The sequence below is a fragment of the Hibiscus syriacus genome, unplaced genomic scaffold (assembly GCF_006381635.1).
Source record: "Hibiscus syriacus cultivar Baekdansim isolate YM2019G1 unplaced genomic scaffold, ASM638163v2 tig00110718_pilon, whole genome shotgun sequence".
Classification (NCBI taxonomy): domain Eukaryota; kingdom Viridiplantae; phylum Streptophyta; class Magnoliopsida; order Malvales; family Malvaceae; genus Hibiscus; species Hibiscus syriacus.
Window position 1 is genome coordinate 522,228 of NW_024062837.1, and position 17,361 is coordinate 539,588.

At 38.5% G+C, this 17,361-nt stretch overlaps 1 protein-coding gene across 1 annotated transcript in view; it reads left to right on the top strand.

The window, feature by feature from the left end:
- LOC120139014 overlaps positions 1-17,033 on the top strand; it is a 73,637-nt gene extending 56,604 nt beyond the window's left edge. Inside the window, exons 27-36 of the mRNA XM_039154368.1 lie at positions 7,520-7,645; positions 7,726-7,815; positions 7,938-8,044; positions 8,119-8,267; positions 8,683-8,765; positions 8,852-8,947; positions 9,049-9,171; positions 15,526-15,609; positions 15,870-16,013; positions 16,493-17,033. Of these exons, the coding sequence (XP_039010299.1) occupies positions 7,520-7,645; positions 7,726-7,815; positions 7,938-8,044; positions 8,119-8,267; positions 8,683-8,765; positions 8,852-8,947; positions 9,049-9,171; positions 15,526-15,609; positions 15,870-16,013; positions 16,493-16,828 (1,338 nt within the window). The 3' untranslated portion in view covers positions 16,829-17,033. The remainder of the gene's footprint in view (positions 1-7,519; positions 7,646-7,725; positions 7,816-7,937; positions 8,045-8,118; positions 8,268-8,682; positions 8,766-8,851; positions 8,948-9,048; positions 9,172-15,525; positions 15,610-15,869; positions 16,014-16,492) is intronic.
- Positions 17,034-17,361: the final 328 nt, after the last annotated feature.

The window sequence follows — 17,361 nt, forward strand, 5'->3', positions numbered from 1 at the left end:
ACAGTGCCAAAGCACCGGGGCCAGACGGTTTCACAATGGGTTTCTTTAAGAAATTTTGGCCATCTCTGAAGTCATACATTATGAAATTTGTCGAGGACTTTTATAATGGAAGGATTTGGGAGCACGGGGTCAATCATTCATTCCTAACGTTGATTCCAAAGACCAGAAATCCTGAAGGTATAGAAGATTACAGACCGATAAGCTTAGTTGGCAGTTTGTATAAAATAATTTCCAAAGTTCTAGCTAGAAGGCTTGCGGCTGTTATTAGTGTTCTGGTTAGTCCGTCACAGTTTGCCTTCATTCCCGGAAGGCAGCTACTGGACTGTGTCTTCTTGGCTAATGAAGTTATTGATGATTGGAGGAAAAAAGAGAGGAAAGGTGTTGTTTTCAAGGTGGACTTTCGAAGGGCTTATGATTCGGTGGAATGGCCGATATTGTTGAGACTCCTGAGAATTATGGGATTTGGAAATAGGTGGCTTTCTTGGATTGAGTTGTGTATCTCCTCCGCTTCAATTTCTGTTCTTGTCAACGGTTCTCCGACCAATGAATTCAAGATGGGGAAAGGGTTAAGACAAGGCTGCAGTCTATCTCCTATGCTGTTCAATATTGTTGGGGAATTATTGAATCTAATGTTGATTAAGGCTGCTGATTGTGCTCTGTTTGAAGGGTTCAGTGTTGGTAGGGCGGAAAATAAGTTTCATTTGACGCATCTACAATTCGCAGATGACTTAATACTTTTCTGCAGGAACTCTTCTGCTCAAATTATGAATATTAGGAGAGTTTTGAGGATTTGGCTTAATGACAGGCCTTCAACTTAATTTATCAAAGAGCAAGTTATTTGGTGTTAATATGGATGAGGAGGCTCTAAAGGAATGGGCTACGTTCGCAGGTTGTGGTGTTGGGGCTCTTCCTATGACATACCTTGGTATACCGATAGGCACTTACAGAAATTCGGATCTGTTGTGGGAACCAGTTCTGCAGAAGTTCAATAGCAAATTAGAGGGCTGGAAAGCAAAAACATTATCGATGGCAGGGAGATTAGTATTAGTGAAGTCTGTTTTGTCGTCCTTGCCAATTTTCTTCCTTTCTATCTTCAAAATCCCCCTAAAGATTAATCAAAAGTTGAATTCTCTGATGGCTAAATTCCTTTGGGGGGACGATCCCTCGAAGAAGCGGATTCATTGGGTGAATTGGAAAATTGTGTGTCAACCGTACGAGGAGGGTGGTTTGGGTGTCCTGGATTTGTCGATGGCGAATAGAGTGCTTCTGGGGAAGTGGGTTTGGAAGTTTGCAAATGATAAACATTCTCAGTGGAAGGAGATGATCTGTTGCAAGCACAATATTACCAATTTGTCTCTTTCAATTAATAAGGCTGTTAACCCGCAAGATTCATGGATATGGAGAGGAATTGTGAATAATTATGAGAAAAATGACGATATTGGGAATTGTCTAAGGTCCAATTCCAAGATCCAAGTGGGGAATGGTAGATCAATCGAATTCTGGAATGACATTTGGGCTAATAATTCCACCTTAAAAGAACAATTCCCTAGGATTTATGCTTTATCGATAAACAAAACGGGGAAAGTTGTGGACTTTGGCTGCTATGATAATAATTGTTGGAGTTGGAATATTTGTCTAAGGAGGAATTTATGTGATTGGGAATTGGATCAATGGATATCGCTAATGACTTTGATTGATAATATTGTCTTGATTGATGCTGTTGATGACTTCCTAATTTGGTCAGGGAGTGGAGATGGTTTGTTCTCAGTTAAGGCCTGTAGATCAGCTCTTATTCGAAGCTCTGGAGGAATTTTTCAGTGGAAGAAATGGGTTTGGTCTGGATTGGCTCCCCCAAAAGTTGAAACATTTTTATGGCAATTATCTCACCAGAAATTAGCTGTTAGAGTGGAATTGAAGAAAAGAGGTATTCCTTTGGAAGAGTTATTATGTCCTTTATGCCAAAAGGAGGAAGAAACAATTCATCATTTATTTATGTTTTGTCCTGTAGCTTGGGAGTTGTGGAATTTGTTCATCAATTTATGGGAGGTTAATACTGTTCTGCCTAAAGATCCCCCGTCTCTACTTAGTTCATGGTCGGATTTGAAGGCTTCTTCTTCTATTTGGAATTTCATCCCGGGTGTTGTTATGTGGTCGATTTGGAAGGCTAGGAACTTAGTGGTGTTTGAAAAATGGAATTTTGAGAGATCTACACTGTTCTTCATTTGCAGATTCAGGCTGGCCAAATGGTTTCTAGCTAAATTTCCTGATGTTAACATCCAGGTAGATCTACTAATAGGAGATCCAAGGCTGGCAGATGGTTTAGCAGTCAATTTTCAGAAGAAGAAGAAGGATCTGTGCTGGTACTCACCTCCACCTGATTTTTATAAATTCAATGTGGATGGGGCAGTTAGAAGTGATGGTTTGCAGGGTGGAATCGGAGGTCTGTTGAGAGATTCGAATGGCTCTACCGTGATCTATTTCTCTAAGCCTGTCGGACCTGGTCCTCCTCTGTTTGCCGAGTTAAAAGCCATTAAAGAAGGAATTGATCTATTTCTACATTCGGACTGGGCGTCGAAGGGAAGACTTATTCTCGAAAGTGATTGTAAGACTGCAGTGGATTGGATTTTCAGGCCTACTGAGGCTCCTTCGTTCTTCAGTTCTTTGGTTCGGGAAATTGGGGATGTAATTTCGGGTAGGGATATTATGGTTAGGTTGATTCCTAGGGCTTGTAATTGGGAGGCGGACAAGTTAGCTAAGGAGGGGATAGGCTGAATGTCCTTACTGTTAGCGGTTATGTTTGGTATTCTAATTCGGGTGATTTTGTAAGTTATAGTTTTATGTAATTCGGGTTTACTAATATATTGAGGTACTCTTTTCCTCCTTCCGCTAGTTGCCTCTTATCAAGAGGCAACTATGAGGGAGGTTTTTAATGAGACCTCCTATTCCTATCAAAAAAAAAAGGAAGTAATGTGTAAGGCTCCAGTTTTGGCTCTTCCTGATTTTACTAAAGAATTTTGTTTAGAAACTGATGCAAGCTCAGAAGGTATTGGGGCTGTTTTATCCCAAGGAGGTCGTCCTTTAGCCTATCTTAGCAAAGCTTTAGGCCCTAAAAACGTAGACCTTTCTATTTATGAGAAGGAATATTTGGCTATTCTTTTGGCAGTTTCGAAATGGCGACAATATCTTGAGTGTGGTCCGTTTATCATTAAAACAGACCATGAGCCTTTGAAGTATTTGTTAGAGCAGAAACTCACGACAACAATTCAGAAGAAAGGATTGACTAAATTGTTGGGTTTGGACTACAAAATTCAATATCGAAAAGGGCGTAATAATGTTGTGGCTGATGCTTTGTCAAGACAATTTGTGCAGGTGGGTGAGTGTCGAAGGATGGGTGCCATGATTATAATTCCGGCTTGGGTTAAGGACATTGAGCAAAGCTATGAAAATGATGCTGATGCTAAAGAATACATTCGAGCAGTAACTATTAACACTGCTAGTGTTCCAAATTGGAAGTATTCAAAAGGGGTGTTGCGTTACAAAAATAGAGTTTATGTGGGAAAGTCCGGTGATTTACGATTGCAGATTTTACATGATTCTCCTCATGGAGGGCATTCGGGTATTCAGGCTACATACCAGCGGGTGAAATCTTATTTTTATTGGCCTAAACTTAAAACCATGGTCTCTACTTATGTACAGAAATGTGAAGTCTGCCAACGCAATAAGGTGGAGCATGTGGCTAAACCTGGGCTGCTACAACCAATTCCAATTCCTCAACAAGCATGGGAGGTGATAACTATGGATTTTATTGGAGGTTTACCTAATTCTTTGCATAAGAATTGCATTTTAGTAGTAGTGGATAAATTGACTAAATATGCTCATTTTTTAGCACTTTCTCATCCCTACACTGTTATGGAAGTAGCTAAATTATATTTAGATCAAGTTTATAAGCTTCATGGTCAGCCTAAGATGGCATTTTCAGATCGTGACAGGACCTTCACTAGTCTTTTTTGGAAAGAACTAATGAAGCAGTTGGGAACCAGCACACTCTTTAGCACAGCTTACCATCCCGAGACGGATGGTCAAACTGAGAGAGTGAATCAATGTCTTGAGCAGTACTTAAGGGGTTTGTGTTTCCTAAAACCTACTCAATGGGCAAGATGGTTACCTCATGCTGAATGGTGGTACAATACAAACTATCATACAGCACTTAAAATTACCCCTTTTGAGGCACTCTATGGATATAAACCTCCTACAATGTTATGGTGTTCTGAATCTAATGTTAACAATGTTCAGACGTTATTACAAGACAGAGAGCAGATCAGGCAAATTGTTAGAGACCAGTTACAGCAAGCCCAGAACCGTATGAAACAGCAAGCTGATAAAAATCGTAGTGAAAGAACATTTGATGTGGGAGAAGAGGTGTACCTGAAACTGCAACCATATCGGCAGACTTCCCTGGCAATCAGAAAAAATTTGAAGTTAGCAGCCCGTTTTTATGGCCCTTACAAAATTCTTGAAAAGATTGGTGAGGTTGCTTATAAATTAGACTTACCAGAAACTACTCAAATACACCTTGTTTTCCATGTCAGTCTCTTGAAGCGGAAACTGGGAGAGAAGACGGTGGCTTCATCAGACCCTCCTCAGGTAATAGATGATGGACAACTTAAAGTATTTCCTGCGAAAATTTTAAGCAAACGAATTATCAAATGAGATAACCGTGCTGTTACTCAATTATTGGTTCGTTGGACGAATTTAAGTGCTGAAAATGATACCTGGGAAGATTATACAGTCTTGTGTGCCCAGTTTCCTGAATTCGATCCCTGGGGACAAGGATCTGCTGATTAAGGGGGTATTGTCACAGTTGCAAGAGAAGACCAGGACGAGGAGATTAGAATTGAAGCGAGGAAATTGGGGGAAATGGACGAGGAATTAGGGATTGAGAGAAAAGAGATCAGGGAATTAGGGATTTCAATCTCTAATGAGAGGGCTGAAGGAAATTACCTGGAGAGGCAACAGAAGAAGAGTTGGGCAGAGGAGATGGGCTCAGACGTGGATCCAGTTATCAACCCAAAGGAGGAAAATATTCAGCTGCAAGGAGTTTGTTAGAGAATTAGTTATACAGCTGTCCTCTTTCTATTTGCTATAGTACATTGTAATCAAATAAAACTGTGTACTAAGGAATGAAAAAGATACCTGATGAATGAATGAAATTCTGATTTCTGAAATCTCCCTGCTTTTCTTCTTCTAAAATCTTTATTCCTTCGATTTTTCCTTTTCTATTCTCTTCAGTTCATAACATTATCTTAGGGGCTTTTTGTTTGAAGATGTAAGATTTTTAAGTGATATGGTTTGTAATGGTGTATATTCCCATATGAGGGATCAGTGTTACCACATGTACTTGGTCTATTATTTAATAAAATATGAGGCATTCTTTTCTTCCTTTTTATGTTCTTCAACATACTTCTTAGTATGTGGAAGAATACGAAGGGAGCCTTTAATGAGACCTCCAACTTCTATAAAAAAAAAATGCTTTATCTCCTTCTGATTTTGAATTTCCCATTGCTATTAGAAAAGGAAAAAGAACTTGCACCAACAAACATCCTACCTATATGTTTTTTACCTCCAAAGAACTATCCCCCAATCACAGAACCTTCCTTACTAGCCTAAATGACATTGATATTACTAAAACAGTATCTAAGGCATTAGAAAATGAGAACTGGAAAAAGGCTATGAAAGAGGAAATGGAGGCGCTGGAGAAGAATAACACATGGGATTTAGTGAAGCAGTCGGAAGGGAAAAAACTGTGGGATGCAAATGGGTATTTTTGTCAAGTATAAATCATATGGTTCTTTAGAAAGGTACAAAGCAAGATTTGTGGCAAATGGGTACTCTCAAACCTATAGAATTGTACAGTGAGGGTCCTATTGTCCTTGACAGCTATTTAGGGATGGAATTTGCAATAGTTTGACATCAAGAATGCCTTTTTGCATGGGGACCTTGAAGAAGAAGTTTACATGAATATTCTACTCGGATTTAGTTCGAATACTGGACAGGCAGTGTGTAAATTAAGAAAAGCTCTTTTTGGACTAAAACAATCCCCGAAAGCTTGGTTTGGGAGATTTACTAAAGTAATGCTAAAACAAGGTTTCAAACAGACTCAAGGTGATCATTCTCTGTTTGCAAAATACTCTCCTTCACGGGAGTAACTACACTGTTGGTGTATGTAGATGATATAATTTTTATAGGTAATGATTATGAAGGAATTGGTAATTTAAAGAAGTGTCTTGTAAAAGAGTTTGAAGTGAAGGACCTTGGAAGATTAAAATACTTCCTTGGTATTGAGGTGGCTCACTCACAACAAAGGATTTTAATATCTCAGTAGAAGTATACTTTGGACATGTTGAAGGAAACTGAAAAACTAGGATGTAAACAAGCAGAAACTCCTATAGAAGTCAATCACAAGCTTGGAGACTCAAAGGAGGATGATATGGCAGTTGACAGAAGTTTTTTTCAAAGATTTGTGGGAAAACTTATCTATTTTTCAGACACCAGACCAGACATAGCATATGTTGTTGGGGTTGCGAGCCAAATCACGCACAATCCCAAGGAATCACACCTAAGGGATGTAGTACATATTTTGCAGTACTTGAAGGGTACACCAGGCAAAGGAATTCTATTTAGAAGAGGGGGGGAACTTGACTCTGGAAGCATACATGGATGCAGATTATGCATGATCCATAATTGATAGAAAGTCAACCTCAGACTATTGCACTTTCTTTGGAGGAAACTTAGTTACTTGGAGAAGCAAAAAACAAAATGTGATGGTTAGATCAAGTGCAGTAGCGGAATTTCGAGCTATGGCATTGGGAATTTGTGAGTTATTTTGGTTGAAGATTATTTTAGAAGACTTGAAAGTAAAGTAGAATGGACCAATGAAACTCTATTGTGATAACAAGTCAGCAATCAACATTGCTCATAATCCAGTTCAACATGACAGAACAAAACATGTTGAAGTGGATAGACATTTCATAAAAGAGAAATTTGACAGTGGCCTGATCTGTACTCCCTATGTAACCACTGGTGATTAAGTTGCAGATATACTTACCAAGGGTCTACCTGGTAAGTATTTTCAGAAGTTAATAGGCAAGCCGAGGATGGAAGATATCCATGCTCCCAGCTTGAGTTGGAGTGTCAGAGATTAGTTACCTAAGTCAAGAAGATTGAGTCGGATTTGTAAATATTCTATTTAGTTAGTATCTCTAAATCTAAGGGATTCTTTTTATTACTAGAATTAGTCTCTTACCTAGTTTAGAAGTTACCTAAGATAAAGCCTAGGCTTGTATATATAATTGTAAGTTTCCTACACATTCAATATGAGTGAATCACAGTAAAATTCATGGCTTTTGTCACTATGCATGGTGAAAACTGCGTAAAATTGATGATAACTTAGTTTTGAAGGTGCTATTATATCTATGCTATGAGCTGCAGCTCAAAGTTTTTGTTGCTCTCTTTTACGCAGCCAATTGATTTGAATATTGATGAGGATACTTTGATGAAAATCGTCTCATTTTGGAGAACCTCTCTTAGTGACTCAAATTCAAGTCAGCAGTTTTATTTTGATAATTTTGAGATCCACCCAATAAAGGTACTATATTTTTGTTTCTGTTACTTGTTGATAATTGTCTTAAACAACCACATTAGTTTTAATCTATCCTGCACTTACAGATTATTGCAACCTTTATTCCTGGGGAGTCCTATTCTAGCTATAATTCAGCCCAGGAAGCTTTGAGAACGTTGATACATAGTGTGGTAAAGGTGTGACTTGTGTGCTGTGCTCTTCTGAATATATGCTAACTGATTTAGTCATTGTTTTGGTGTCATCTTGAGTAAGCTCATTTACATTTTTTTTCTTGTATTCTTTTCATTTGCTTCTATAGGTTCCTCCTATAAAAAAGGTGGTCGTGGAGCTAAATGGTGTCTCGGTTACTCATGCTCTAGTAACAATTCGTGAATTGCTAATAAGATGTGCACAACATTATTCATGGTAAGATCTGCGTTTATTTTTTGCTTGTTTTGTGACTGTGGTAACCTCACTTGCAGAATCTTATAATTAACCAGGTATGCCATGAGGTCAATTTCCATTGCTAAAGGTAGTGAACTACTGCCCCCAGGTTTTGCGTCAATCTTTGACGACTTGGCTTCATCCTCCCTTGATATCTTTTTTGATCCTTCTCAAGGCTTGATGAATCTTCCTGGTTTCAAATCGGGTATGTTCTCTGTGGTTTATTCACATTCAAGTCTTCCTTGCCTGTATTGGTTTACCTTGGAGTTAATAATGGCATCTATGATATCTTTTTTTTGTATTCTCCATTGTTTGGGCATATAAGAGGATGAGGATCACCAGATTGTAGGGTATACACTACTTTGTTGAAACTGGAGGTGGGAATTTCCTTTTTGAGTTTGGGATTGTAAGGGTTAAGAGGAATATAAAAGGTCCATAGTTTAGTCTAGGGTACTTTCCTTTTCAAGGAACTGGTCATGGTAGTTTGAGTATATTGTGTGATTAAGTTCAGGTTCTAGTTTCACATATATATTTATTTTAGTCACATATTACCAAAGATAGCATCATAAACTAAACCTACCTTGTCTTGATTTTATTTTTTCTTTGTTCATTGTCCACAGGAACCTTTAAATTTATCAGTAAATGTATTAATGGTAAAGGTTTCTCTGGAACAAAACGCTACTTTGGTGATCTGGGTAAAACAGTAAGTTGTATAAACCTTCAACTAGGAATATTATTTTTTCTGTTTTCTTAGCACTTACCTATGTTATTTCTATTCCAACACTGCAGCTGAAAACAGCGGGGTCTAATGTAATTTTTGCGGCTGTTACTGAAATATCTGACTCTGTTCTGAAGGGGGCAGAAGCAAGTGGTTTCAATGGGATGGTACCAGTCGATATCATTTCACATTTGTTTGAATCTAGTTTATTTTCTAGCTATTGTTAAGGATGACTGTAAAAAGTGACGGTTGACTGTTTATTCTCAAGGTGAGTGGATTTCACCAAGGAATATTAAAATTGGCTATGGAGCCATCGGTCTTGGGTACAGCTTTGATGGGGGGTGGGCCAGACAGAAAAATAAAGCTTGACAGAAGCCCTGGGGTTGATGAGGTAACATCTTTTTTTTCTCTAATCCTATTATCTTTTTTTGATAGGAATAGAAGGCCTCATTAAAAACCTCCCTCATAGTTGTCTCTATTAAGGAGACAAGTAGCAGAAGGAGGAAAAAAGTGCCTTAGTATATTAATAACCAACAATTACATAAGAACCAAACATTACAAATAATTGCCAATTCAAAGAAACAACCAAAGAAACCAAAAGCACAGCTCCTAACAATATCCTCCACAGTCACTAACCAATTCCTGACTTAGCTAGACAATCAGCTTCCACATTCATACCTCTGCTGATATGCTTAATAATAACATTATAAAGCACCACTGACTTCTGAATTTCTGAAATAAAATCAACAAGGTGAACCGGGCAAAGATCCGGGCTGTTGATCCACTTAACTGCAAGAAGCGAGTCACTTTCTAAAATAAGATTTCCTTTGTCCCTCCAAACTGAATCAAAAAACACATCTACCCCGGTTTTGATTGCATAAATCTCTGCAAGAATAGGAGAACAAGGTCCTAAGGCTGTAGAGAAGGAAACCAACTTGTTATTACCAGCATCTTTAAGAACTCCACCAATACCACTCTTTTTCCAGTCAAAGTTGACAGCCCCATCAACATTCATCTTAAAGTAACCGGAAGGAGGGGGACATCATTTTAATCTTGACAGTCGAAAGTTAGAACGGGATTTATTCATATCCGCCAAAGTAAGATCACCCACAAGGCTATCCATATGAATAGACAAATCCTTGTTTTTTTGCTAAAAACCATGATGCCACCCTATACCTCACCAAAAAAAATAGATTTTCTTTGTCCATCTTGCCTTCTCAAATACAATTTGGTTCCGGCACAGCCAAACAGACCACAAAACAGCTCCTGGAATAAATCTCCAAATACCCGAGTAAGGTCTAAGTTGCAACCATGAAAGCAAGAAGCCTTTCGGATTATTAGGGAGAACTGAAAAAACTTTCCACAGACGGAGTAGTTTTGCCCAAATCTGCCAAACCTGGACGCAGGAAAAAAATAAGTGACTGACTGATTCCGATTCCTCACCACAGAACACACAAAGCGGGTTTTCGATATCTTTAACTCCTCTTCTCAATAAAGCAGCTTTGGCAGCCAACTTCTGATGAATAACTTGCCATAGGAAAATCTCTACCTTTGGTGGAACTAAATCCTTCCACACAATCTCAAACAAAGAATTGTCAGATTCTGCTAAACTTGAAAATAGTCTTGAGCACGAATTAACCGAGAACTCACCATCCCCACTACCTTTCCACGCAACACGGTCTTCACCCTGCAGTAGAGGGCGAAAATTATCCAGCAAAACCATCAGTTCCATCCAATGTTCAAACTCACTATCCATTAAATTCCTCCTAAGTTGAAAATCCCATACCCACTCCCCATTCAATATACACCCAAATTCAGTCACAACACCTTCCTTATTAACAGACAGAGCAAAGATTCTAGGAAACAAAGTCTTCAAAGAAACATTAGAAATCCAAGAATCATGCCAAAATCTGATAGACTCTCCTTTACCCACCTGAAGCACGAGATTATTTCGAAGGCATAAACCAAAAGAGTCATTAGACCAATAGTTATTTAAAACACATTTCCAAATCCAAGACACATTAGAGGGCAGTTTATCATCTAACAAGAGTCCTTCTCTGTACCAAATTTCCAAACCCACTTGCCCAATAAAGCTCTATTTCGTAACTTTAGATCCGAAATTCCCAATCCCCCCAACTCTTTATTTTTACAGACAGTATTCCAGTTAACCCAATGGAGCCTTTTCTTCACAGCCGATGAACCCCACAAGAAGTTGGCCATAATAGATTCCAGTTTCTTCCTCACAACCACTGGCATTTTGAAAAGTGACATATAGTAATTAGGGAGAGCATTCAAGACTGATTTTATCAAGACTGTCCTTCCTGCTATTGATAAAGAAGACAGTTTCCAGCCTGTCAATTTCTGGTAGAACTTATTTACAATCGGATCCCATAGTTGAATAGAATTCCTCTTAGCACCCAAAGGTAACCCCAAGTATTCTGCCGGAAAAGAACCTCTTAAACAACCAATAGAATCTGCCCATTCCCCAACAATGTTATCTTGTAAATTGAGACCAAAAATTCTGCTTTTCAACAAATTCAGCTGCAGCCCTGTACACATCTCAAAAATAACCAAAACCCTCTTCAAATTTGCCAATTGAAGCTTTACAAAAAATAATCAAGTCATCCGCAAATTGTAAATGGGACAGCATCGACGAAGAATTATCAAAACCTAAATTAAAGCCCTCAAACAGCCCCAATGCTACTGCTTTAGACAATAGTAAATTCATAAATTCACCCACTATATTAAACAGAAGCGGGGATAGAGAACACCCTTGTCTCAGCCCCTAGATATTTTAAAACTTTCAGTTGGGGAGCCATTGACAAGAATTGAAATAGAAGTTGAACTTAAGCAATTATGGATCCACGACCTCCATCTTCTGCTAAACCCCATACACTCCATAACTTTGATTAAAAAATTCCAATCAACAGTGTCGTAAGCCCTCTTGAAATCCACTTTGAAGACGAGACCTTCCCTTCCTTTCCTCCTCCAAAAATCGATTGCTTCATTAGCAATTAAGGAGCAGTCACAAATCTGCCTTCCCGGGATGAAAGCAAATTGAGATTGACCAAAATTTCTTGAAAAATCCCATATTCAATCCGTCAGGACCCGGAGCTTTATTACTATCCGACGAATGTATTACCTCCCAAACTTCCTCCTCCGAAAAATTCATATCTAATTGAGCAACTTGACCCTCCGAAAGTTTAGAAAAATTCAAATCCATCTTCACAACTCCAACTGTCGGAATGGCATTGTAAGCATTCTTGAAAAAATAAAAAATAGCAGCTTTTATCCTTATCGGATCCTCAATCAAATTCCCACTCACATCCAAAGAATTAAGAGCATTCACCCTCCCTCTATTTGTAGCACATTGATGAAAATACCTTGAATTTCTATCTCCATCCATAATCCACTGCGCCCTTGATTTTTGAAACCAAACTAATTCTTTTTTTTTATACAATGACCATAATTCACTTTTTTCTTTTGCATCATCCACCATAGAAACGGAAGGAATCCTTTGTTGTAATTGAGCTTCTTGATTCGAAATTAGTCTCTCTTTGCTTTCAATCAAACTTTGTAATTGCAATCTGCTTCCATTAGACCAATTCATGATTTCTGTCTTAGAAACTCTAAGTAACTCCTCAATGTTCAGCCTCTTCCTACTCTTAGCTTCTGAAATTTTCTTTTCCACAGCTTCCTTAAAACCCTCCTCCTCCATAATGTAATTGAACAGTTTGAAGGGTTTCGGACCCCAATTAATCTTATTGGAATCCAATGCCACAGCATTATGATCTGAAATTGACTTAGGTAATAGCATCTGAACAACATCCGGGAATAAGCCTAAGAAATCTGCAGAAACTAAGAACCTATCCAACCTCACAAATGTAGGATCTTCCCTGTTACTACCCCAAGTGAAACTTCCTCCCACCAAAGGCAGATCAATTAAACTTGTATGGAATAGAAACTCCCTGAACCATCCCATTGAATTTTCATTCAGAGATTTCCCCATCTTTTCTTCCTGTGACAAGTGAGCATTAAAATCTCCAGCAACACATAAAGGGCACCCCAATGAAGAAATAAAACTGGATAATTCCTCAAAAAACTCTTCTTTATCAGCTTCGCCAGAGGGCCCGTAAACATTAATAAAACAACACACCTCTTGGTTATCCTTTACTATACCCTTCAAAGCTATAAACATTTGTGAAATTTTCACCAACTGAGGTAAAAACCAATCCTCATCCCAAAGAGTAACCAATCCTCCTGATGCACCCACGGCCGGAGAATCCACCAACCCACCTAGAATTTTACCCCCCAACTTCCTCCTCAAGCCTACACGAACCACCTCCAATTTCGTTTCTTGCAAAAAAAGAAACGACGATTTCTTATTAACAACCACCTTCCTCACTGCCCTAGCCTTTTCCTTCCTACCTAATCCTCTAATATTCCAAGTGACACAAGAAACACGAACCATAAAAATAAAATTAAAAGCCTTCAACCAATAATAAGGGTTAATACCCACCCTTCTCCCCCTAACCGAATTAGACTCCGAAAACTTCTCAGCAAAAGCTTTCTTACCCCCCTCAAAATTAACACCTAACATTTGGCTAACCTGCCAAGTTACTTCCATTTCATCATTATCAATCGAAAAATCAACTCCTGCAAAACCCTTATCCGATTCAACTCTTTTAATCTTCTTATTAGATCTGCTGTAAACTCTGTCACAGAAAATGGTAGCTACCTTAGGGGGTCGAACTCGATTTGTTGGAGGGGAAGAGGAACACCTCCTTGTAAGAACTTTACTAACTTGAAACCCATTTGTTTCAACCTGGACAGCAGGAAAATCAAGCTCTGAATCCTTCAAATCTGTCTGCTGAGTACCTCCACATTCCCTTCTAGCATTAACTAATTCATCTGGTTTGTAACCACCTCTATTTGAACTTGGACTACCATGAATAGGCTCAAAATCTTCTACCCTACCCACAGAACCAATGAGCCCGTTAACTTGGTCAACATTGTCAAGCCCCAAAGAGACCTCACCCCTGTTAACCACCCACTCTCTCTCATCTGTACCAGCCCCCAACTTTTCCTGCTGACCCTGATCATCATCAAAAACTGTCTCCTCTGCACAAACATCAACTGCCACTACATTTTGAAAACCCCCTTCTCCCTCCAACCTCCCCTCGAAAAATGTGCGCTCCCCTTGAGATGAGTCCAATGCCCATGCTTGTACACTGTTATGGTTGTCTGCCAACGCCTGCTCACTCAGCCTCCCTTCCTGCTCATTGATGTCAACACCAAGGCTCTCTTCCGGCGAGTTCACCCCATTGTTTACTGTTCCGTCTTCAACCATATCCTCTAGCTCCGGAAAAAAATCTTCACTTCCTTCCACCCTAATCTTGATCAAGAACGATCTCCCATACGTATTAATATTGATATAGGGAGGAATATCAAAAGGACTTTCAACCCTCAACAACATATGGGCTACTCTACAATCCACTTTCTTAGCAGTTTGTTCTTGTATCTTAACTAGTTTGCCCCATTTCGATGCCAAGCTAGTGAAAAAAGGAACTGACCAACAATTTGGAGGAACACCAATCATAGAAATTTGACAGTAAGGTAATGGAATTCCTTTATCTTCCATAACTTGCTCCAACCTATCGAACCAAAAGGACAAGGCCTCCCACTTGTTTTCCATCGTTGTGACTTTCTCCTCAACAGTCTGGAAAACTACCAGACAGGCGTTTTTTGCATATCCACATTTAAGCACTTTGACATTGATTCCCTCAGAACCTAACGCCCTCTGCACAAACTCAACTTCAAATATTGGCTTACAAATACCAGTTAAAGACGTTCTAAGCCATGACCTATCCTCCATTGGAATAAAAATTTCTCTCTGCTTCTTCCCTTCTCCCCTATTTCCAAAACTCCCCACTTTCTGGCCCTCAACTTCTTTTGTTCCGACAACCGAATCCTTAAAGGACCTTCCATCATAAAACTTATTCAACAACTCGTTCTTCTCTGCAACTTTCTTCCGCAACTTCTGCACCAGCAGCTGAAGAACTCCCCACATTAGTACGCTTAAAGCTCGCCGAAGTACTTTTCTTCTGATACTTAGCGATCGACACCAATATTTTCCTCCCATCGAACGATACGTTATTCATCTTTTCAACTGCAAGATGCAGATCATCTTTGCTCGCAAAATGCACAAAAGCAAACGTATTTTCCTTATAATAAGGTCTCCTATTGACGAATGGAATAAACACCTTTATCACCTTGCCACAATGACTAAAACGCTCCCATAATGCACTTCTATGCACACGCCTACTAAGATTATCCACGAAAGCAACCCACGAAACTCCTCCAGACAAAGAACTACCTTTGGCCGGACGGACACTACCCTTCGAACTCTCCCTCACTCTCTCTCTACCTTTCTCACCCATCTTTCCTCAATATACTTTTTACTCTAATCCTATTTCATATTGTCCTATTCAAGTCCCCTCTTTTTTACCATAATGAAAACTTATTTCATCAAATTGACAAATAATACTAAAGATATTGATACCTTGTAAAGAGAGTTAGAAAACCCAAAGAGACACGTGAAAACTACTGTTCAATTACATATGATGTTGAGACGATCTTCTGTCTGATTACGTCTGCAAGAATTCAGATTGTTTTAGCTTTGCCTCACCGTTGAAGGGCTGTGGACTTTTTCTGGACTTATTATAATCTAATTTGTTTTCTGCAGTTGTACATTGAAGGATACCTACAAGCTATGTTGGACTCGATGTATAGGCTAGAGTATCTTAGAGTGCGAGTGATTGATGACCAGGTAAATGGTTAATTGAGCCAACAAATTATCAGTACTGCTACATTATTTATTTATTTGAGATCTAGATAGCAGTGAATGGGACATCCAATTTATGTGGGTTGTTCAAAATTATAGTATCGCTTCAAACAAAATCTTCGTTCAAGTTTACCTCACTTTCAAGGACAAAATTTGCTGCCCATCTTCCCACCACACATTTTTTATAAGCTTCCCTTGCCAGTTTGAGTTTCGAATGTTATCTGACTGATGTATTCTATGTTTAGGTTTTCCTCAAAAATCTACCTCCTAACAGTTCCCTCATAAATGAAATCATGGATCGTGTAAAGGGGTTCCTTGTGAGCAAAGCATTGTTGAAAGGAGATCCTTCAGCAGCTTCTCGCTCTTTCCACAATTTTCCATGGGAAACTGTAAGTCTATCCATCCATTAATTTTTCTTGCTTTGAAAGGTGCCTGAACAATCCAAGTTGCTATTTCTGCTCGTTTCCTGTAGCACAAGATTTGTTAGTAAAATGACAAATGTAGATTAGAAATCTGTGTTAGGATGAAAGTTTTGATGCTGCAGTAACAAATGCTCGTACTTAGCAAACTCGTTCATTTAAAGCATCCGTACCCACACCTAACCATATTTATTTGTGACTTTGTGTTTTCCCATTTATATTGGTCTCAGCTTTGCTTTTTAAGTAGGCCTTTTACTGTCCTCGTCATCTGTTTGGCAACTGAAAATATTGTAAAAGCACATGTATGGAAGAAAAGACATTATCGGGAAAGGGGCACGTCCGTATGTGTACTCAGTTGTAAATGGATTGTACTGAAAATTGCTTTCTATTGCCACAATGGTTACACACATTTTAGCAAAAGCTTTACTTGAAGATAATTCTTATTTCAGGAATGGAGTTTTGGATCAACCATCATAACATTGTGTGAACACCTCTTTGTGAGTTTTGCAATCCGTAAATTAAGAAGTGAAGCGGATAAATATATTGCGATCATCAAACCAAAGAAAGAGCCAGAAAATGATGATAAGAAAGCGGTTGTTCCTGGAGACACAGGAGAAGTGCAGAGGGTAAGGTTTATATGGAAATGGGGAATTGTTAAATTTGTGCTTTCAGGTATCCTGGCATACGTTGACGGAAGATTATGTCGAAGTATCCCCAACCCTATAGCTCGCCGAATCGTGAGTGGCTTTCTGTTGAGTTTTCTCGACCAAAATAATGGTAGATGAACCCTGTAACATAGCTTAGCTAGGCCAGATAATCTTTTTTCCTTTTTGTATATAGCTCTATTTCTTTTAAAACCTTTTATGTATTATATTTGCATGTAATGTTTCGTACTGTGTTTGAAATAAGGTGATCATGAAATCATTCAGCCCATCAAAATGTTACGAGAGAAAATATATTGGAAGACGAGGAAATATTCAACTTCGCTAATATTCCATAACGCAACACAATGTTCCTGGAAAATCAGGTCTCGATGTAGTAAATCTTGTATTCTTTGTTGTGTTGATTTTAGTAGTCAGTTTTAAAACTTTAACATATTGATAAAATTTTAGAGTTTTAAATCGTGTGATTTTTAAATATACATTATAAAATTAAAATTTTTTAAAAAATACAATCTAGGTTTTAAAAAATTGATTATTGGGAGTTAATAAAAGATAATTTTAATAAAAGAAAATGCATCAATTTTTAACGTGAAATATCTAATGTAGTGTTAAATTTACGTGAGTGATGGACCGTCTACTTTTCTTTAATCTCCGAC